This window comes from Notothenia rossii (assembly GCF_949606895.1).
Source record: "Notothenia rossii genome assembly, chromosome: 3".
Taxonomy (NCBI): Eukaryota; Metazoa; Chordata; class Actinopteri; order Perciformes; family Nototheniidae; genus Notothenia; species Notothenia rossii.
The window spans coordinates 65206508-65227812 of NC_136901.1; the positions used below are offsets into that span (position 1 = coordinate 65206508).

General features: G+C 39.1%; 1 protein-coding gene across 4 annotated transcripts in view; it reads left to right on the forward strand.

Annotated features, from left to right (window-relative positions):
• LOC307032670 (mitogen-activated protein kinase kinase kinase kinase 4-like) overlaps positions 1-21305 on the forward strand; it is a 94163-nt gene that overhangs the window by 45515 nt on the left and 27343 nt on the right. For 3 of the 4 annotated variants that reach the window (XM_079670813.1, XM_079670811.1, XM_079670812.1), the window contains 11 exons: positions 3044-3109; positions 8367-8687; positions 10337-10471; positions 10911-11045; positions 14084-14154; positions 15937-16010; positions 18165-18253; positions 18535-18629; positions 19601-19685; positions 19821-19988; positions 21159-21267. In XM_079670813.1, coding sequence (XP_079526939.1) covers positions 3044-3109; positions 8367-8687; positions 10337-10471; positions 10911-11045; positions 14084-14154; positions 15937-16010; positions 18165-18253; positions 18535-18629; positions 19601-19685; positions 19821-19988; positions 21159-21267 — 1348 coding nt within the window. The remainder of the gene's footprint in view (positions 1-3043; positions 3110-8366; positions 8688-10336; positions 10472-10910; positions 11046-14083; positions 14155-15936; positions 16011-18164; positions 18254-18534; positions 18630-19600; positions 19686-19820; positions 19989-21158; positions 21268-21305) is intronic. The other variant, XM_079670814.1, reaches the window with a different exon arrangement.

Consider the following 21305-nt stretch of genomic DNA (forward strand, 5'->3'; position numbering starts at 1 on the left):
TAATTACTTGGAGATTGAATTTCCCGAAATCCTTTTGTTTTGCTTCTGATCTGCCGTTTCCTCTCTTAAGGTCTTTCATTTTGATCTAGTTGCTATTGAAATGTATTTGACATTGTTCACGCTTAATTTATAACACCGTACAACTCTATGGGAAATTAAATATCACCTTTTACTGTGTGAGGGGGAAGTGTCTTTGCCACTTCCAGTCATTTTAAAGTAAGATAGAGAGTCCTCTTTACTATATATGAAATCCCTTTTTTAATCATTAATTTGAACATGTGCATAATGAATCCATCCCACACCCCAGTGGTTTTCAATAGGTGTATATTAACACCGAGGAGCAGGTTAGGAGAAGTGATTTCTTCATGCAGGAGACACTGTATTCCAATGCTATTAATATCTGTCTAGTTATATTACGTCTATTTGTGTGTGTGTGGCAGAGAGCTATCTGTATGTATTACATTCTAATTACACAGATCGCCTCTTAGTCATTAGGTTGGGCATGCTTAATGGATCTATCTGATGCTTCATTAAGTTTTAATGTATCTGCATTTAATGATGTGACAGGCCCGTTGAGCATGTGATGTGATGTCTTGTATTTTGTCAGATGCAGAACTTGTCTTGGCACAGCGGTTCCAATCATTTCACACATTGATTGATTGGGCATGTATTACATCATGTATTTCAGTATTGTGTCGTTGGTTTAAAGGCCCGGACACATCAAACCACTTTAAAAGAAATAGTCACAACAGGGCTGACTTTTGTGTCGCCTTGTGTTGCCTTTTCATGGCCACAAAGTTGCACTTGAACACACCACAAAGGCTACAGCTAAGACAGCAGGAGAACATAACCTTCAAGATTAAATAACTCTATAACAGCAGCGGCAGTTGGTATTCGTCGATCAATGTTGTGTATTTTGCCACCAGCTCGAGGGCGGATGTTGGAAGCGGCGAAAGTCATGAGTGCCGGACACCTGTGGGCCATCTAAGCTAATTTACAGATGGCCCTGAGCCCAATAGAGATTGCCCTGAAAAATGCGCGCGGACGAAATGACGTACGAAGGGTTTGGGGGGCCTCCCCCTAGAACATTTAGATTTTTGCAGGTCTTAGATGCTGTCTGGTGCATTCTATAAACTGAATTATAAGATGAACCACCACAATATTACAATTTCAATTGTATTCTTCATTTCACTTGTTTGCATGCCCTGCATAGCTATAATAAATACTTAAGTGGTTGGTCAAGACACTTTCCATCTGTTGATCGCAAATGCCTTCCCAGATGTAAAAAAGTAGAAAACATTACATGCGGTTATAACTGCCAAAACAAACATTATTTACGCTATTATGGCCCCTGTTAAAAATGTTTGTAATGTTATCTACTGTAAATTGGTCGAAGGAATGCCTCCTCATCTAGAAGCTCACCGAGCAGACCCGAGCAGCCGAGTGCATCCGCGAAGCACACACAATGGCGACGTCAGAGTTCCCGTTAGCAAGTAAATCTAAATCTCTTTGGTCAAAATGTCCGGTCAAAATAATTTCCCTTTAGCGCAATACCGCGTCAGTTGCGCCATTTATGTGACAGACAAGAAGAGTATGTGACAGACAAGAGTAGTCAATTCTAATGTGTAACACTTAATGTGGAGAAAGAGATGTGATGTATGGGTTGATTGTGCGTTGATCTGTTGCTAATGCCTCGGGGTTCCGGTGGGCATGTAAACAAATGCATAATGCTGCGCGTATACTTTGTGGCATCACCCAGTTGCATAGCGACACTTATTGTTTAGGTCACGGTGTCTTTTAATAAGCAGGTAGTCATATCATTAGCTAAAACTAGCTGGATCTGATCGATATGGACATAAACGCGAGTGAAGTCTAATCTGACGGGAGAGAGATCAGCTGCTGCTGACGAGTCGACACGCAGCTCTGCATGATCACATGAGGCGGTGAGCGGAACAAAACACACACTTCAGGTTAGAATATCACACGTAGCTATTTTAATTACCTCTCAAACTACCTAAACTAGTTAGAAATATGTTTAGTTTTACTGTCGAGTCACTCATTACTGGATCCGCGAGCTGCATGATACTGGTATAATAGATTGCCCGATCGGGCAACCAGCAGGTGAGGCTTCATGGCCCGAGCTAAATACTAGATGGCCCCGGGCCATCGGGCAGTCCTTAATGTCGAGCCCTGATTAAATGTTACTAGACTCTAACCAGTACTGTTGCCCATCCATCAGGATTCCCTAGCCTCAAATACTCCCTCCTCCAAGTGGTCTTAAGCTATGGTCTTAAGCTAGGTAAACACCAGATTCCCCCTCTGAGCCCAGTCCTGGTAGCGAGGCAAACTGAGCTAACGGCTAACTATAGAAGTTGATGGCAGCAGTTAGCATTACTTTAGCTACAAGTAAAGCTTTCTGTCCAACAAGAAACTCCAAAAAGATGAGGGACTGAGGATGTCAAGGGCACATAGCCGATGTTCTGGCTGTAGTCTCTGTGGCGGATTCAAGTGCACCTTTGTGGCCATGATAAGGCAACACAACAATCGGCCGTGTTGTTACTAGTTTGCAATCCCTGCTAATAATTTCATGGAGTAACTTGTATCCCACATTTTAATGTAAAATGTCCCGTTTGGACTGTATTTTCAGGAAATATTCAAAAAGGAGGTCATAATGTAATATTTAGAGTGTTGGGCGTGGGCTAAAAGCTCCGTCCCATCTTGCACACTGAATATTTTAGTTCCCACCTCTCAGGATTCTGCTCAAGACCTTATATACCCCTAATTAAAGTGTGTGTGTGTGTGTGTGTGTGTGTGACAGTGTTTTGCCATTCTTGTGAACATACGTTACTTTCATGGACTGCACAAAAATGCAATAATGTCAAACGAGATGATTAGATTTTTTATTAAGGTGACATTTCTTGTGGTTTAAAAGAAAATCCGATGAAAGTAATATAACACAACTTAGACATCTCAACCAGTGTCTCTCTGTGTGTGTCCGGTGTGTGTGTGTGTGTTTGTGTGTGTGTGTATGTGTGTGTCACAGGAGCAGGCAGGCAGACAGCACAGTGCCGTTGTGTCAGTCAGGCCTCTGGACTCCACCGCAGAGCAGGTAACTACCCTTCACTCTTTATTTTTACTTACTACTTGTCATCAATTCTTCTATATTTCATATGAGGTGGGATTTATTTTTGAATATTCTGAAGGCGCGTTGCTTTTGGTAGTAACACATTGAATAGGAGTCTGCATTGTGGGCGTGTGTGTGTGTGCACACCTTTCAGGTAGATGATGCCTCTTCCTTTCTTTCTTCCTCACTTCTTTACTTTTGTATCTGTGTTCTTGCTAATTTTGCTCACATTTGTTTCCTTCTTCTTGACCTTATTGATCATTCTTAATGTATTTCTTTTATGAGGTATCTTGGAAAGTTACTGCTTGTCTCTTTTCACTCTTTGATGACTCCCACGTCTTTGAATATATCTGCTTTAATGGCCATGTGTTCTTTTCATATTCATTCGAAATCCAAAATAAAAAAACTGCAAAAAGATTATTGCATTCATTCATGAAAGGGAGAGTAGATCTGCCTGTTTATTTGTTACATTTATTTTGATATTTCAGTTTGACCAGGAAATGCTTACTACTGATTTTGCTATCTGTATCCATAAACGGGGAAACAATAAATGGTATCTTCTTATTCTGGATTACTAATTGATTACGAAAAGAACAAATGAAACAGTGATTCTTCACAACCCTATCGTAAAGGAAAATATTTGAGGTCACTGCAATGCAGCAGGGAAGAACAACAAAAGAGCAAACTATATTGTCTTCAATATTTCACTGGTGTTGAAATGATGTATAAAACACAGTTAGTTTGAGTGGTGCTCTGGAAGCCTGACGCTCTGCTGGGGCTGGGAAAGTTCATCATTTTGAAGTTCTCATCGGAGGAGGCGGTGAAAGATTGCTCCTTTTTAATTCTCGGCTAGTGTGGAGCTTGAGAGGGACAACGGTGACAGTGTGTACTGTAGCAGCAGTGTCACATCTCCACGAGCTTTAAAGCCGGTGCTTATCACAGCATGCCGTCCCTTTTGTTTTAAAGCCTCCCCTCTTCATCTCTCTCTCTGCTTAGCGTACCTTCCCTCTCCTTCTCTCCCTTCTTCCCTCCCAGCATGTCATCTTTTTCACTTCTCACAACTCCCTTTTCACTCATCTCTCTGCTTTTCTTCCGAAAATGTCTGATCTCAGGAGGGGTTATAGAGGCATCAAGACACTCTCACATCCCTAATTCCTTTCTTCTCTCCTGTCTGACCTTTCCCACCCTGATGTTGTTATGATGTTATATAATGATGACAGTTGCTCCTGATGTTACTCCATAGCCTTTATATTCACAAAACTTAATCAAAACACAGAAAAAAGGAGAAGCAAGATGTTTTGGGAGGCATTGTATGGCCACAGCCCTCTGCAACCCTACAAAGACAAATGTATTTGTAACTTTTTTAATATATATCTTTTTTTAAATGTCAGGGATTTATTTTCTGATATTTAGCTGTATAATTTTCATATCTTAAATGCAGTAATTGTAATCAGCCCCCGTAAGGTAACATAGATATTGTTTCTTCTTCGGTAGGTTTTGTCGCCATTTAGTGTGTTCTCTTATTTTATACTAACCCAGCAGATAGTTTTTCTACGTTTCCTATGCCAGCAACGCCATATTCTGCTGCCTCAATCGTCACCACATCATCAAATATTTGGAAGTCGTCTATTGCCGTTTTAAATGGAGATGTGGAGGCTATACATTTTTTGTTAATACTGCTAACATTTTTACGTACAGAGGTTGTAGCCTTCAAAATCAGTCATGCGAGCTGTAAATTACATAACTTAATGAAATAACCATATTTAATTAAATATTCAACCATGTTTTTCTATTTTTGTCTCCATCTTTCACTTTTTTTATTCTTAACGACTGGTTATTTCATGTAGAGCCTCCACATCTCCATTTAAATCGTTACCAAATATTTTTTTAAGAATTGGTCATTTCAACAGACCCGACGCCAGAACAAATCTACAGAGAGGGCATATGATTTTCATGGGAGGGCACACAAAGCCGTCATGTGCCGCGGCCAGTGTCAACGCCAGAGATTTTCTTTTGTGGGTGCTGTGGGGTAGCTTGACGTTTCATAGAGGGTGCTCAAACATGTAGGGGTTCCCATTAATGTACTGGGCGCTACAGCGGAATTTTCTAGTGCAACACTCCCACACGCACATACACAGTGCTCTCAACACCCATATGAAACAGAACTGTTAACCGATTTTCTATTTCTTTATGGATATTTTACAAATCACTCCCCTTTTAAACTGTATTCTTGTTTTACTTTCATATAGTATTTCATACCTGTTTTTCATTTATTACGCTTATATTACTATCTCACACCACATACAGCGTAGCATTAAAGTTCACAATTTTTAATTTTTATAAATAATAAAAAATGTGTTTATTGGTGGAGGGCAGGAATGTCAAATGGGAGGGCCCTCCCTCCCACGGCGCCGGGTCTGCATTTCAATGGCACATTGCTGATAGAACTATGAAGTGATTTATATTATAGTTGTGACATTTTTTTTTTTTCTTCTCAGGGCAGTGGTACTGCTGCTTTTAGTTAAATGTGTCTCAAGAAACAGCCTTAAATGGCTGCTGGTTTCCCCTCTATAGTAGCAGTCACATGAATGTTAGCTAATTTACTCCTCATGTTGCACCACGGTCATTCCTCAAGCCTCCAGGAAGTGCGATTAAAGAAAAAATATGTGCCAAACCGTTGTTTTGCATCGTCTGTATCAGTCACATGATGTCATTTGGCCGAAAACATATTTTTTCCAGTCTTTTAACTATAGTACAAATAATTGCATATCCTGGTTTTAAATCGTTAGGTCCTAACAGTTTGTAAATACGTTATTAACCTTATATAGTTATTGTCCCTTCTGTCCTGAACCCTGAAAATAGTTAGCATTTTACTTTACTTCTAGGCTCCCTTGTTTCATAAGTGTTACATAAGATCTGTGGTTAATACAAGCTGTACAACATGTTCACGTTTTTACGAATATCCGTCTGTAAATACCCCACTCGTTGATTTCTGAAGCTTCTACTTAAAAACGGTGGTTGCCAACAAGCGATTAAATGAAGCTACTTCACGTCAAACATCAGCTGCCTTCAGCTTAGCGGTGTTGATGTGAAGTCAAACAACCTTCATCTAGGTCATTTGTAGTCTAGCATTAGCTATTTACTTTCGGCGATTAAAATGATGCTTCTACTTTCATAAAATGTATTAATGTGTGGAGATAATCCTGCTGAACAAGACATGTGGAGTATCGTTAATGTGTGTTGCCACAGAGCTTTGTGTGCCATATTTCAAAATCAATGGGAAAACCCCATTGGATTTAGTTGAGAATGCTAATATCCGGTTCAGCTTCCTATAATGCGTCATCACTGCACCCCTCTAAAGGCCCGATGGATGCAGAAGATCCAGGGATGATCTGGACATTTTCGTTCTCGAGAGTCAGGTTATTTTGGCTTTGTGCAACAATGAACAGCTTTCATAGTAATGAACAGGCCCACACCTCCAACGCTGTTTCCAGTTCTCTTTATACATCTATCGTGGCAGGAGGACAGAATCGAAAATGAGTATCTCTACGTTTAGAGGAACTGAATGGCTTGCTAAAAGTTTCTTTCAGGATATATATAGAAGATATGAGGAATTGTTGTGATTCTCTGTAAACTTTCTGTACGAGTGAAAGTGTGTGTATGTTAGGGCCGCGTCATTTCCTGTTTGAGCGTCGACATTAGGATGTGTGCATAGTTTTCGAGGGCAGACTAAGGTTTCTTTAGACCAATATAATTTTAGGTGAATGTTCCTGTATATGTATCACAGAAAACGTCGTCCAGCCATAGTGCATACATACTGTAAAGTTTGCCTCTATTGCTTTACTATAAAATACACTGAAGTAGTGTTTTTTTGTTGTTTTTTTTAAACAAAAAGATTGGATTGCTGAGTGACTATATTTTCACTTCGCTATTTAGATAGTCGCAGCTCAGTATAGTTGCTGATTTGCACAAACGTAGAATGCATTTTTGAATCAAACATCTATGAAAAGTCTGTCTTCCTTTTTATTTATTTTTTAAAGTTCTCCTCCTGGAAATATAAACAGGTTCTTGGTTCTTCAGCTGTAAGCCTGCAGACAGGCAGAGCCGTCAGATGACGGCAGTGGTTCTTTATTTAAGCTTTGATTGCGTTTCCTCACGAGAAAGTTTATTTTGCAAATCAGATTCACCACCAGAGACCCAGATGCTGTCTTATGTCCGCGCTTCATTGCCAGCGCTACGCTGATTGCTACTTCATGAATGTTTTCCAATCAATCAATGTGCTTCTCTGAATGTGTGTCACAACTAGCTTGATGATACAGTGTTTGTTTATGAGCTCCTCATGTTTGTCTTGTCAGTCTGCGGAACCTGGGAGTGTTGAAAGCTGCAGAACATACCATTTTTAATTTAAAACAGTTTTTGTGAAATTAGAAGAACTTGATATGAAGAGTAAGTCATACATAAACTGTCATGATCCCATTCTTACAGTCCACATATTTACCACAGAAGTTGAAGCTGTCAGATGTTACTTAATTAGAACATTTTCCATAATATAATATTGTGATTTGTATTTAAAGAGATTTCTGCTTCTGAAATGTAATTTGATAACCGAGTAACAGGACTTTCTACCGTATGAGTTTGCACGCTATTTGAGAATATTGTCGTTCAACAAACAATATGTAACATTTCATTAAATCGGCTTTAAATCTGTCGAAATGACCAACGTTTTATGATAGGGCATGTGTTTTCAATTTTATGTAGAACAACTGTAGCTAATAATAAAAGTGATTTCAGAGAAACGGTAAAGAAACAAAGGAGGAAAACAATTCTATCCCAATCAATGTTGTTAACCTTAAAAACAGGACGAAAAATAATAACATGTTGCCAGGATAATAGTTTAAGGTTAAAAGAAATAGTTTAAGGTTAAAAAAAATCCTCTTTGAAATGGATGGGGTAAACATTTTATAAATGTTTTCTCTTCTTTGAATAAGTGACATTAATGTTACAAAACTTGCTAACATACAATAGGCTATATATGTAGGGAAATAAATCTCACCTCGAAGACAAGGTACATTAAGTGAAAAGGGTATTTCTTGCGATCTGAAGCCCTATTTGTATCGGCTGCAAAGGCAGATCTTCCATTTAAACAACAATCTTCATAGTACAGTATACATGTACATGATTCCATGCAGACACTCCCAGGCTTTGTCAGTATCTATATGTGCTTTTCACGTTTGCTACCTAGAGAGCCGTGGCTCCAAAGCAGCTGCTTCAGCATAAGGCCCCGCTCCAGCTCCAGCTCCAGCCGCAGGCCAAGCCCCAGCCGCCTGCGGCCCAGCATCAGCAGCCCTCAGCCGGCAGGAGGTCCCACCGCACGCTGCCCAAGGACCAGACCCAGCTCCTGTCTCTGCAGCACGACCACAGACACAGGGAGAGAGAGAGGCATAGGCAGAGAGAGAAGCCTGGGGCCGCGGTTCAGAAGCTAACAGCTAACAGTGGGAGCACAGCTGCTACTGCTGTGGCTGCCTCCGCGCCCAGCTGCCCCGCAAACAGCCAGCGCTCCGCGGTAAAACCCTGCCTCCCTCCGCTGTGATGCCCTTTTAATCACCTCTACATCCCATGTCTGTCAGTCTGCATCTCTGTGTCTCACTTTCGTTGAATTGGATGGCTTTTTACTTTAATTTTGTCCATGTTTTTATTTGTTTTACCTTCGTTTCTTACAATGGCGTATGAGGTCCAATGAGGTAAACAAAATAAATATATTTATTAGCCTTTGGAAGAGAGGTGATATTTATAGAAAAACTATTTGGGATATTCTTTGAGTTTAAAGTTGTACATTTACAGGGAATAAAATACACAAAATAGTCACGGTCACATCACTTTGATTACATGTATCACACCACAGTAAAATGGGAAATGCATCATGCACACATGAAGGTGGTGCAACACGAAAATATCCTTCATTTGTCCATTGTGTGTTTATACTTACACTGGCCCTCACTCGCCGTCATAATTTTGTCCCTTCTACCAATCCTCTTTCCTTTTTTTTCATCACGTTGCGTATATGTTAGTTTCACGTAAGTTCACAAAGGTCTGCAGACAGTTTGCCAAATGTTACACAGAATGATAATGTGGTTCACAGTTCAGACCAAAACATGTATACAAGAAAGAACTGAAGGAAGACCCGTGGGATCTTATGTGCAAGAACTCTTGGAACGGAATTGAAAGTATTCGGGTCTTGCCATTAAGACATGTCGATTTTATCAGCCACAAGTATTTTTTTCTTATATATTTGCATGCTGGCAGTTGCCGTTTGTGTAGAGGACAACATGTGGTTTATACCTTGCAGCTTATCTTAGCATAGAGGATAAACCACACAAGGAACTGGAACAGGAAGCACAGCAAAGGTGCCAATTATATTATTTTAGTTTTAAAGTAGCTGGGGGTCAAATGGCTGACTAAAGAAAATAAGTAGGTTTTATTTATTCAACAGATCCTTAACTCTGTTGTATTGGACAAAATAGATATTTTGGACTGTAGAGGTTTTTTGTGTGTTCACATATTTCATCCTGTGCTATTTATAAAGTACAAACTCTCAGATGATCAGCATCAAAGTGCCTACAATTGCTTTAAAGTGTTATGTTTAATGCTTAGGGTGTTAATGCCTGATTTGCAATTAACCTAGAGTACATCTCGTGTTGACAAGTTCAAAGAAAAAACAACACTGTTTTGTTTGGTTATGTGATAGTAGCTCCTTTCATATCAGGGCTAGTTTATATTACATTTCTTGAGAATGTCGCTAAACTTCAAAGTAAGTAAGCTTTGTATAAAGTAGTTTAAAGTCACTTTTTAAGATGATTTTAAGTGTGAAACTGAAGTGCTGAACTCCAGTTTTTCAAAGTGTAGACTGCAATCATGTGCACCCACAATGCCCTCCCTAAAACACTAAATCAGCCAATAGGAGGCTTCCAAAGTGATGTCTCAAGACTGCTCCACATCAATCATCACCATTTATCATCACTTATTCTGTCCCACATTATACATGCTATATATATTATGTAAAATGCTTTAATGTGGGTAAGACAGTTAGGATTGTACTTGGTGTGAGAAAAATATATGTTGATCTCAGTGTGACTACCTAATAAAATAGTCTGTTTTAATTTGACTATTTACAAACACAAACACATGTGTCATACATGTGTTTTATGTTCTTAGATGGACTTCCAGGAATCAAACCTAGCCAGGCTGCTCTTAGCTGCTGGTCTCCCCAGCCAGGTGCAGTCCAGGCTGGGCTCAGGGAGCAGCTCCAGTCCCTGTACTCCAGCCATGCAGAGGGCTCACCTCAACCAGGTATACACAATAAAAACATATTCCACATGTGTTGTATTCACATGTCCTCTGCTCTATTTGGTTTTGGTTTTGTTCGCACATTTAGTTGACTGCGGGTTGATTTAAATTAACTGGCATTATTATGCGCACCTGAATTCATTTGCTTTTCTGCAGAGATTTCCTCAAGAGAATCTAAAGAACTGACACAAAATAGTGTTTACCTAAGTTCTCATTAGAGTCTTACATTTCTAAATTGTGCAAATATAGAAGTTTGCAGATTTGGTGTATTTGCATCAATTGTGTTTGCTTTTTTTGTGTTTGCAATGAATGTACTTTACTGTAATGGTTGTAAACCCACTTTGGTGACATTTTACTTTGCGACCAAACTGTTGAAGAAGTCTTGTAAAACTACAATTACAGTAACAAAAAACCTTAGGTAATCCTTTTTTTCTTTCCCCAGAATGCCAATTTGCGCTCAAGTCGAGACGCCCCTCACAGCAGCTCCATGTCAGATATGGCCATCTCCCCGTTGTCCCCGTTGTCCCCCATGTCTCCAACTGACGACGTCTTCTGGGACTCTAGAGTGCCACCTAAGGTGAGCACCGACCATCCTATTTGCTTCATGTCACATGGCAGCAGGTTGGACGACTTACATAAACTACAATGAAAGTAAACTTGCAGAAAGGGGAAGTTGTTGTGATAGTCATGCCAGGCACATGTAGCCTGCATCACAAGAGGTTGGCATAATATCCTGAATTCTGGCTATACTGAATTGAGGAAGTGGTGTGCCTATAGCACGAGGTTGGAACACTGTGGGTGTTTGGGAGATAATTGGTTGTGATTTACCTTCGAGAAACACTTTTGATATTTGAAGTGGGGTTTTATCAGGTACTTATCCATGGTAATTGTTTAGAATGTTGCAGGAATAAGTCCTAAATCCTGATTTGAGTTAACATTTAAGCGTTTTTGGTCAGATTTCCTGAAATAAGGTCTGTGGTTACCACAGGCATATAAAAGACCGTTTTGTTCCATAAAATAAAAATAGTTCAGTTAATACCCCACTAGTTAATGTTTGTCTGTAAAACAGTGGTTGCTATCAAGTGGCTTAATGAGACTACTATACGTCATCACTCCGAACGTTAGCTGTTTTAGCTTAGCGTTGTCATGTGACTCTAGGTGTTTCTCAATGTCGAGGAAGGCTCCTCCAGAGCCACTATTTCAAGGATGCTATGTCATCGAATCCCGCCGAAGGACTGTTCCAATGTCCAGGATCCTTGGAATTCTACCGAGGACTGAATCCTTCATTGCGGGAAATTTCGAGGATGCACCAGTGTATCCTCCGCGGTCTTAAAATCCCCACAATGCTTTGCGCACGGACCAATTTCAAAAATCTTTGGCGGAAAATGTAAGGCGGAGCCTCTCATATGACGCACACCTGCACACTTGCTAGCCTGTTCCATTCTTCGTTCTCCGAATGCCAGGAAGGATTCTTGCCTAGCTTCTGAAGGACCTGACTCGGAAGACATGTCCTACCAAGGAAGTGTCCTCGACATTGAGAAACACCCAGAGATGTAGTTTGTATAGCTTAACATTAGCTATTTACTATTGGTGATTGCATTTATATTTAAAAATCACAGTCTGTCAGGGCTAGGGTTTAGGGTTAGTGTTAGCGCCCTTGCAATGCTAACTTCTGGATCCGCTAACAAAAATACGTCATCACTGCAATGCCCTATTGCCTACAATAGATGATAGACAGTACGCCCCCTTTCAAAAAAAATCCGACCTCTTGCCTTAAGGCTAATCATAAAGCGCTTTTAATTAAAAACATGGCTGTGATTTGAAAAAGTCTCTCTGTTGCTTTCTATCTCACATCACTAGCCCCCTGCTGTGTGTTTTATGAACAGAAGACGCTGTGAGTTGTATTTACTAACAGAACACCATATGGAGTTGATAAAACAACTAATAACTACTCCAGAGAGAGGAGGGGAGCCCAATAAAGCTGTCTGTTCGCTATGTCATGTTGGTGAATAACAGGCGGCCATATGGAGTCGGTAGTGCCGTTAATAACTCTGCTCTCTAATGCGACTGCAGAGTGGTGGCTGCTTACTATGTGGGTGAGGATTTAAATGAGTTAGCTTTCAGGGACCTACACTAGAATAGGGTTTCACAGGAATGTGCTGCACCAAATCTGTGCATGTATTGTTTTTTACAATAATTCAGATCATTTTACATCAGCTATAGTCTAAAGTTCAATAGCATTTTGGTCTGTTTTAGGTTTAAAAATACCACAAAAAAGGTAATATTCTAAGAAAAAAAGTATTTCTGTAATTCTGAAATTGAAGAGTAAATGTTGAAGAATAATAATAAAAAAATTAAATAATTATCTTTATCTATGAGGCACCTTTGAAACTACTTAGTACCATCCAATGTTTATACAGTATGCTCCTGTAGTATTCTGGACATTTTCTATATAATATTGTTGTTATTTTCTCTATTCCACTATTTAAGTATTTGTATTTTAATGTCCGAACACACTGCTGCTTTTGTAACGAAATCATTTCCCAAATTGGGATCAATAAAGTTTATAAATATATCTATCTATCTAGTGCTTTCACATAAAAACAGAACACATTTAAGACACACAGAGAAACTAAAAAACAGCAACTTACCACAGACATTTAAACATACTAAAGTTATTAAAGCAACAGCGCAAAAGTTCATACCTTCCGATTCCTTTACAGAAATTAACGTTATTTGTCTGAGTTTATTTCTCTTAAAATTGCAATTTATTTAAAAACTAAATCTGATTTTGAAATATTTCCAACTATATTTCTTTGACCAAAATATAAACATATTCTCAACCTTTTTCTTGTAAATGAACACATTTGATCTAATTTGAATAACATGTGTGCGCCACAGGCAGCTGACACTGAGTGTGTGACTGTGCGTGTGCGTTCAGATGAAGACAGATGCAGGATGTGGGTAACTCGTCAGAAGGTTGATAGGTATTCCCACAGTTGACTTCCTGCTTGGCTGGGTGTGTCTTCCTCTCTGTAACTAGGTCATGTGACCCCAGGAGATGAAAGGTCAAAAAGTCACCAGCTGGTTGGTACCATTGAGAGTTTTAGAAGAAAGAAATGTTGAAAGATCCTGTTTGAAACGCAATGCTTTCCCAACCAGAATGATCGTTCATCCATTTCACAATCTTTTCGTGTCATGAATGCAACACTGTTGAAAAATGGTTAGGAAATATGCCTGAGTCAGATAATATTTCCAATCCCTATGTTAGATTTGGACATGGCTTTTGGGAATTTAAACAGTGAAATGTGAAGAAATAACAAAGCCAAACGCTCTCATTAGATTCTCGGTAATAAATATCTCCCGTTGAGTTGTTAAAGATTTTACTGCACTTTGCAAAGTTACAAAGTTGTTGTACATAAAGATTTCATAACCGCAGAAACCTTCCTATAATTAGCTGAAACCCTGCCTGGCTAGACATCATATCCTCGTAAAGAGCAAACTAATGAAAAGCGAAACAAGCAGTCAGGGCCAGCAGGAGGTGGCCATATTTGTGCTTTCACTAGCTGTCTGTCAAGTGACTACGATGAATCAATTCTCCTGTGTGTGTTCCAGGTCCCAGAACGCACTACCTCCAAGTTCTACTGTCGCGAGCTGGTGATGGGACACAAGAGGGCAGCTTCAAGGTACTGTACAACTGCAACGTGTACAGCTAACTCAAAGAGAAACGTGTCATTTATGAAGGTTGACATGTTTTATTAGTACATACACTGACATATTGTCAATATATCATAAGCTTTAGAAGTTTAAAATTAGTATTTTATTTTGACAGAAGTTATCATCGGACTGCGTAGTTCAAAATGACCGTTTTAGTGTATCTCTGGTCATTGTTTGGTTTCTATCGAGGCCCTAAGGGGATATAAGGGCCATAAGTCGGATCTAAATGATTTTATGTCATATGTTTATGACTTAAAAAAGAATGGGTTTTCCAAGGTAATTTTTCTTATGGATAAACATTTTTCCCGGAAAGATTTTCGTCTGTCTTTTATCATCTGTAAAAACATGTAAAGCTTTTTGTTTTGTCAGGATTATTATATTCTTCTTACAGTTCATTTATAACATGCTAATGTAACTCCATGTCTGATGTGTAACGAGGCCACTGGTTGCTAACATGTTGACCTAATACAATGTTAATGTCAATGTTCCATTTACACCAGATGGCAAAAAAATATCAACTAGCCATTCATTTTCTATCATATAACACTCTTGAGCCCTCACCTCAGGCATATGTGATTCAAATACAATATGTCAAACAATCTAGTCAAAATCATGACAAACTAGGGGAACAATGACATACTTACCAGATGTTGATGTTTAAAGGGGCCCTATTCAGCTCATTTTCGGTTTCATATTTGCATCTTGTGCCTCCACTGTGAACCGCCTCCCTGCTTTAATGTTCAAAAAGCTCTTTATTTTTCTCATACTGCCTGTGCTGCAGCACCTCTTTTCACCCTCTGTCTGAAACCAGAGCCCAGTCTCCTCTGATTGGTTAGCATGGTCAACTGCTTAGAGATCACATTTTGGGGAATGGTAGCCTTTGCAGACCATTTACATGCACAAAAACCTATATAGCACACTGCAGGAAAGGGAAAACCCCAAAAAATACCTAACAGGGCCCGCTCAAGTTTATATTTCAAAAGCCACACTGTCCCCCTACATTCAAATCCTGTCATCCAGCTGATTTATTTTAAAGATAGTACGTCACCCATCTCACATTGAGTGTTTTATATACTTACCTAAAAGAGTTGGTTATAAAAGTGAGGTGTGATTAACTTTGTGAATACCCACAAACTAGTTTAGCTATAAGTATCAGCTAACAAGCAAACAAGTGGACAATTGTCAGAGAACAAATACACAATGCTGCTATTTGTCCTTAAATAAGAAACAAAACAAGTATTTGTCTTAAATAGGAAGTGAATAATAAAAAGTATTCGTAATCTTCGGTTTTGTGACCATGCTTTGAGCAGGGTGATTCTTCCCCACACAGTTCTCTTTTCAGCTATACTGAGCTTTATTTACTGTGAGGATTTATATCACACTACAATTCAGCATACTGGCATGCATTACTGGAGAACAATCTGTCACGGGTGCATCACATTAGTTTAGCTTGGATTATTATTTTCGATTAGATGAAACTAATGGTGGGGAAATTGTGTCATTGCAGTGGCAGCGTGAAGGGTAAACTGAAGATTAGAAACATATAATAAAGTGTGTGTGTGTGTGTGTGTGTGTGTGTGTGTGTGTGTGTGTGTGTGTGTGTGTGTGTGTGTGTGTGTGTGTGTGTGTGTGTGTGTGTGTGTGTGTGTGTGTGTGTGTGTGTGTGTGTGTGTGTGTGTGTGTGTGTGTGTGTGTGTGTGTGTGTGTGTGTGTGTGTGTGTGTGTGTGTGTGTGTGTCTTTCTCCATCTAGTGGCAGTCCAGTGTCTGTGGCAGATAAACGCTCACTGTCTCAGGGAGCCCCCCCGACTGGCAGCAACCACCCAGGTGTGTTCAACCTTCACTCATACTGTATGAGCAATACAAATACAGGTTTATTAGCTCCTTGAAATGAAATGGGTAGTTTTGTTATCCCTCATGTAGTCATAGCTTGTTTTGATCAGAATACTTCATTTATCCCTGGGGGGAAATTGGGTTTGGTGACAGTAACTCCATTTTAGAACAAATTAATAATAAATACATAAAACAATAGAATAAATGATAAAAAGTTCAAATTTGAATGTGCATTAAATCAATCAAATAGAAATATTAAAATTCACATAAAACGTAATAAAAAAAAGCCTAATAAAACATAATAAGCTAAGTTAAAGCAAGAACATGCAACAAAGATAGAAAATAAATAATTTAATACACATGAAAAGTAAAATAACCAATAAAAGGTACAAAGAATGAATACAAATATGTATACAAACACAAAAAGTTAAGTTAAAGTAAGAGTGCAATAACAATTACCTCAAAACACGATGGGCAGAATGTTAGCATATTGGATGGGCATGCTCTGGGTCCATGTATTAACTTTTATATTTGAAATATCATTATTGGTAAATGTGCGCTTGGCCATTTTAGGAAATCATGCCTTAATTTGCAGGGAGCTAGAATTATCTACAGACACAAAACCTGGTACACACAACAGAACATGTGACCCTTTCTAAGATGTACACATCTCTTATTATTTTGTGATCAAGTTTGCAGCTTGTTTTTCCCACAGATTTGGCACAGGTGTGAAATAATGCTTCCAAAAGCACATACCCCCAAACCCTACACTAATAAAGAGACACTTCCAGATGGAACAAAAACGTACTATACCAACACAGTGATGAGTTCAAAGCCTGTGCGTCTCGAGAGAAGATACTCACCTCTTTCAAAGCTCTGCTCTCTGTGATCTCTCTGCATCAAGGACTCTCTTGTTTTGACTGTAAAATACAGAGGGAAGAGAAGACTTTTGGGAGGATATTACATTATGTGTATCAAAGATCTGTGTGTGTGTAGTTGCCTGGAAGCAGCTTGTGGTACCTCTCACTCAGTTTTGCTGCAGGCCAAAAGGTCGGAGCAGCAGATCAGAGATTCTCTTCAGCTTTCTGTGGGTTTATAGCTCTTAATATGCTTTTGATGCAACTGAGGAAAATACAATTTCCTCTTTGAACTTTACTGTGATTGAAAAGTGTATTTAGAGCAGTGATAATCATGTACAATTGAATAAGATGCCTATGATGATAAAAACAGTGTTAATCCAATATGGGGAAAAAACAAGTGGTGTTTGTGTTTCTCAAAAAGAAGACTCTATTTCCCATGAACCCCTTTTGTTTTATATGACCAGGGCAAGTGCTTCTTTTAGATTATTTACCTGACACGCCTTGTGTTCATTATGTTTGTGCTCCAACTTGTTATAGTGTAGTGTCCCCTTAAGCTTCATTTAGGTACACTGAAAAGATGTCTGTATATCTTGCAAAGGAGGCTAGAAACGAGTATATTTACAGACTCATTCAGGCTGGGATTTAGGGAATATAATATACAGTATACAGTTCATATACTGTATAATTATGTAAATAATATATATATATGTCGCCATCTATTGGCCAGCTCTCAAACAACTTGATGTTGACATCCATTAATGTGACCAGCATTTGTCAAATCATTTACGATGCTCTGAATTGCACGATGTCCATACCCAGAACAAAGACAAAGAACTGAACCAAACTCCATGCATCCATTTAAAAGGTGTTTCACGGATGTTGGTATTGTATTGCATGTACTATATTGGTGGTTACAAGTACATTTCTCTCCCAGTTTAACCTTATAAACTGACACTTTTTTGGAATTGGGGAACATGTCTGCTTAAGGATCAGCAGGTCTTACTTTAGACTTTAGGTCCAGTTGGAGTAAATCTTCTCTATCATTCAGTATCAACAGTTACAGTGTATGTCTGTAAATCTATCCTCCTAGTGATACACAATGTAAGATCCCATATAGACAGCAGCAAAGGCAGCCATGTTTTACAATGGCTCCATTTGTCCATGGTGATTAGACCTCTCAGCACTAATGTTACTATGGTACGAGTTCAGTGCTTTACCCTAACACTAACCCTGATCCTGCTCAACAGCTGCTACTAATCTAACTAATAAGTGTATCTGTGTATTGAAGGGTTCTTCAAGCTGGAGAGTCCCCTTCTACAACACCGTCTCCAGCAGCACAGGAGGACACAGGACCATGTGACCAGTGGACAAACACAGGTACACTGAGAGTCTTTTGTTCACTGAAAGAAAGAAACTGTAGTTACATTGATCTTGATTTAAAATGAGGAGTAGTAATATAAAGTTGGCTTCTTCATTAAATGTAAATGACATCCAAGCATGTTTTGTTAGTCTTTCTTGCTGAGATGTGGAACAGTTTGTGTTATTCTCTTCTTTGAACCACATTATACAAAAGTCTACATTGTAATTATTCTCCTCTCTGCTCTTTCTCTGATCTCCTGACCACATTTACTCATGTTGTCCTCTCCTCCATACTGCAGGGTGTCCGATCTGCTCTGATTCGCCTGCACAAGGCCACAGAATATTCATCTTCCAGTGACGAGGTTGGCAGCAGCGATGACGAAGAGAGGAACAGGTAAGATCTTCATCATCAGTATCATAGAGTGTTGAAGTGATTTGTGTAGGCCGACCTAGAAGATAGCATCGCAATGGATCCCTTGACTAAAAGCAAATGTTTGCCTTGATGACGTTTTGTAGATACATTTAGTTAACATGGTTTTTAAGATACATAGAAGCTTCGGACATTCACAAGTGTAGTATTTTCTGACTTACTATGTCGTAACAATATGGGAACATCTCTTAAGCTTGTGTTAGCCACAGACCTCATTTCAGGCATCCAACCACAATGAGGGAACCGGAAGTGTTGAAACACTGACTCATGTCTAGGTTTATGGACTCATTCCTGCACCCCTCTCCAATGGCATTGTGCTTATTTTATTCTCAGTCCTTCCTTTTAATACCAAACCACTGAAAAAGTTGTGACAAAGAATTTAGAAAATTTTTCCGTGTTCCCATGCCACAGTTATGAAACATGGCCTGTTGCAACATGTAATTGTGAAATGAACATAATAATCAGACAAAAGTTTTAGTTTTCCTTACTCAGAATTCTGTCGCGTCTCCTGATAAAACCTGTGTGTGGAAAAGTTTCTGCTGACTGCCAAGGCTAAGTGAACTCCAAATTGCTAAATGTATTGACGGAAAGCGGCACATTTTTAAAATGCAAACTTCCCATAGCATAATTGACGGTTTATTAGAAAATGTAAACCTTGAAAATATAGCTTGCCAATTTAAATTATTCATTGTTTTATATTTAACATACCGCAAATATCTCATTAGCGTTAATTGTATAATAACAGTGACACATTGCCTTTATGTGTGCTTATGGTGAGGGTTAAAGAATACATTATTTTTGACTTTTATTATTCCTCTTTTGGTTTGAACGTTCTATCCGTGGATGTTAATCATTGCCTTGGATTTTGAAGATGTATTGATCTGTTTTTTAGGAATAAATGCAGTCACGCTCAAGTTTAAAATCTCTGTTTCAAGGTCTGACCTGTCCAATGGAAAGGGGAAATACTTCAGAGGAATACCTGATGGGATCGTGCTGCAGCCTCACCACAATCTCAATCAGGTACCCTACCAGTAAACAACACACACACACACACACACACACACACACACACACACACACACACACACACACACACACACACACACATACTCTGTTTGTCTTGCTTCATACTTTGTCTGTTACCGTGTCGTGCAGATTTCTCGTGTAGCTGCAGATGACACCTACATGCTACCAGACCTTCTGCAGAAAACCTCCTCCTCCAGTCCTACCCATAATGCACTGGGCCAGGAGCAGCGAAGGCGTGAACTGAACTACTCGCAGTCCCCCACAGCCCCTCGATCCCCCACACACCAGGAACTACATGTGAGTATATAAGGAGGAGAGTGCAGTCAGAGAAACTCAAGTTTTTTAAATCAACACACTTAAAAGGTCCATGTTAGGATATCAGCGACTATGTTTACATGCACAGTATTATAATTGGTTGATGCATTTCATGTACACAGCAAAATAAATTAGGATGTATTTAATTACGCCTGATTTTAAATGTAAGGTTTTTAGATATAGAAATGTGGGATTATTCAGGTTTTTGGAGCATTCTTTGGACGTGTATAGGGGAAATTTAGAATATGCAACTCAATCAGGGTTTTTACTGCCGTGTGCGACACAGCCTCTACGCTTTGCGGCCAACTCTGTGCATTTTGTGCAAATTAACTAGGTGTCAATTTGCAAGGTTGGGGTGGTGATGTAAACCCAAAATATAATCTCACGTTTATGATCAGAAGGAGAAACCTATATACTAATAAAGACAATGGATTATTTGCATATAAGGAGGGTTATTATGAGTATGTGAAAATGTCGCAACACCAACCTTTTAAACAACACGATTGCCGAAATATAATTGGAAGGCTTTATTCACTTTGAAGAATCATATTTTGATGGAAAGAAGCAAGAAGAAACTCCAGCTGTTATATTTTGATCATTATTATTATTACCATGCACGGTTTCATGTAAACAGGAATATTAATTTGTATTTGTCATTTAAACAGCTTGTTGTTTTTTTGTGGTTAAGAGCTAAAGCTTAGTGTGTTGTCCATGTTAACTTAGTATTGTAATCGTAGTGCTCTAAAGTTTGAAAAGCAGCAAAAGATCTCTTATGATAAAAATAGGATTCTTTACATGATCAAGACAAACCCTTTTGATAACAGCAGACTGCGTTACCTAAACAGAGAAGTGAAAATGTGTTGGGCATTGCACAGCCTTGCCTTAACAAAGGAGAAATATTTGACCAGTTGCATTTGTTAAACATGTCCACCAGAGGGAAGTGGTGGCACAGTTTAAGTTAATGGGTAGCACATTCAGAAAGGTCTCTAACAATAATAATGAAATCAAATAAGTTTAAAAGGAAACCTAAGTGTTAATGGTGATGCTGCAAAGTTATTGTCACTTGTCTATGAAGCTGTGATGTTTGTGTGTTATTTCATATGGAGCCAGAACCAAACTATATGTGTTTTTCTTGTTGTTGTCTATCTTCAGGCCATCAGCAGTCCTACTGGTAAAAACACTTCCACGTCTTCCTCTTCCTCCTTCCTGTCATTCATCGATCCAAGATTGATCCCCATATCATCGCCACCCCAGAGCCCTGGTGAGGACACACACACACACACACACACACACACACAC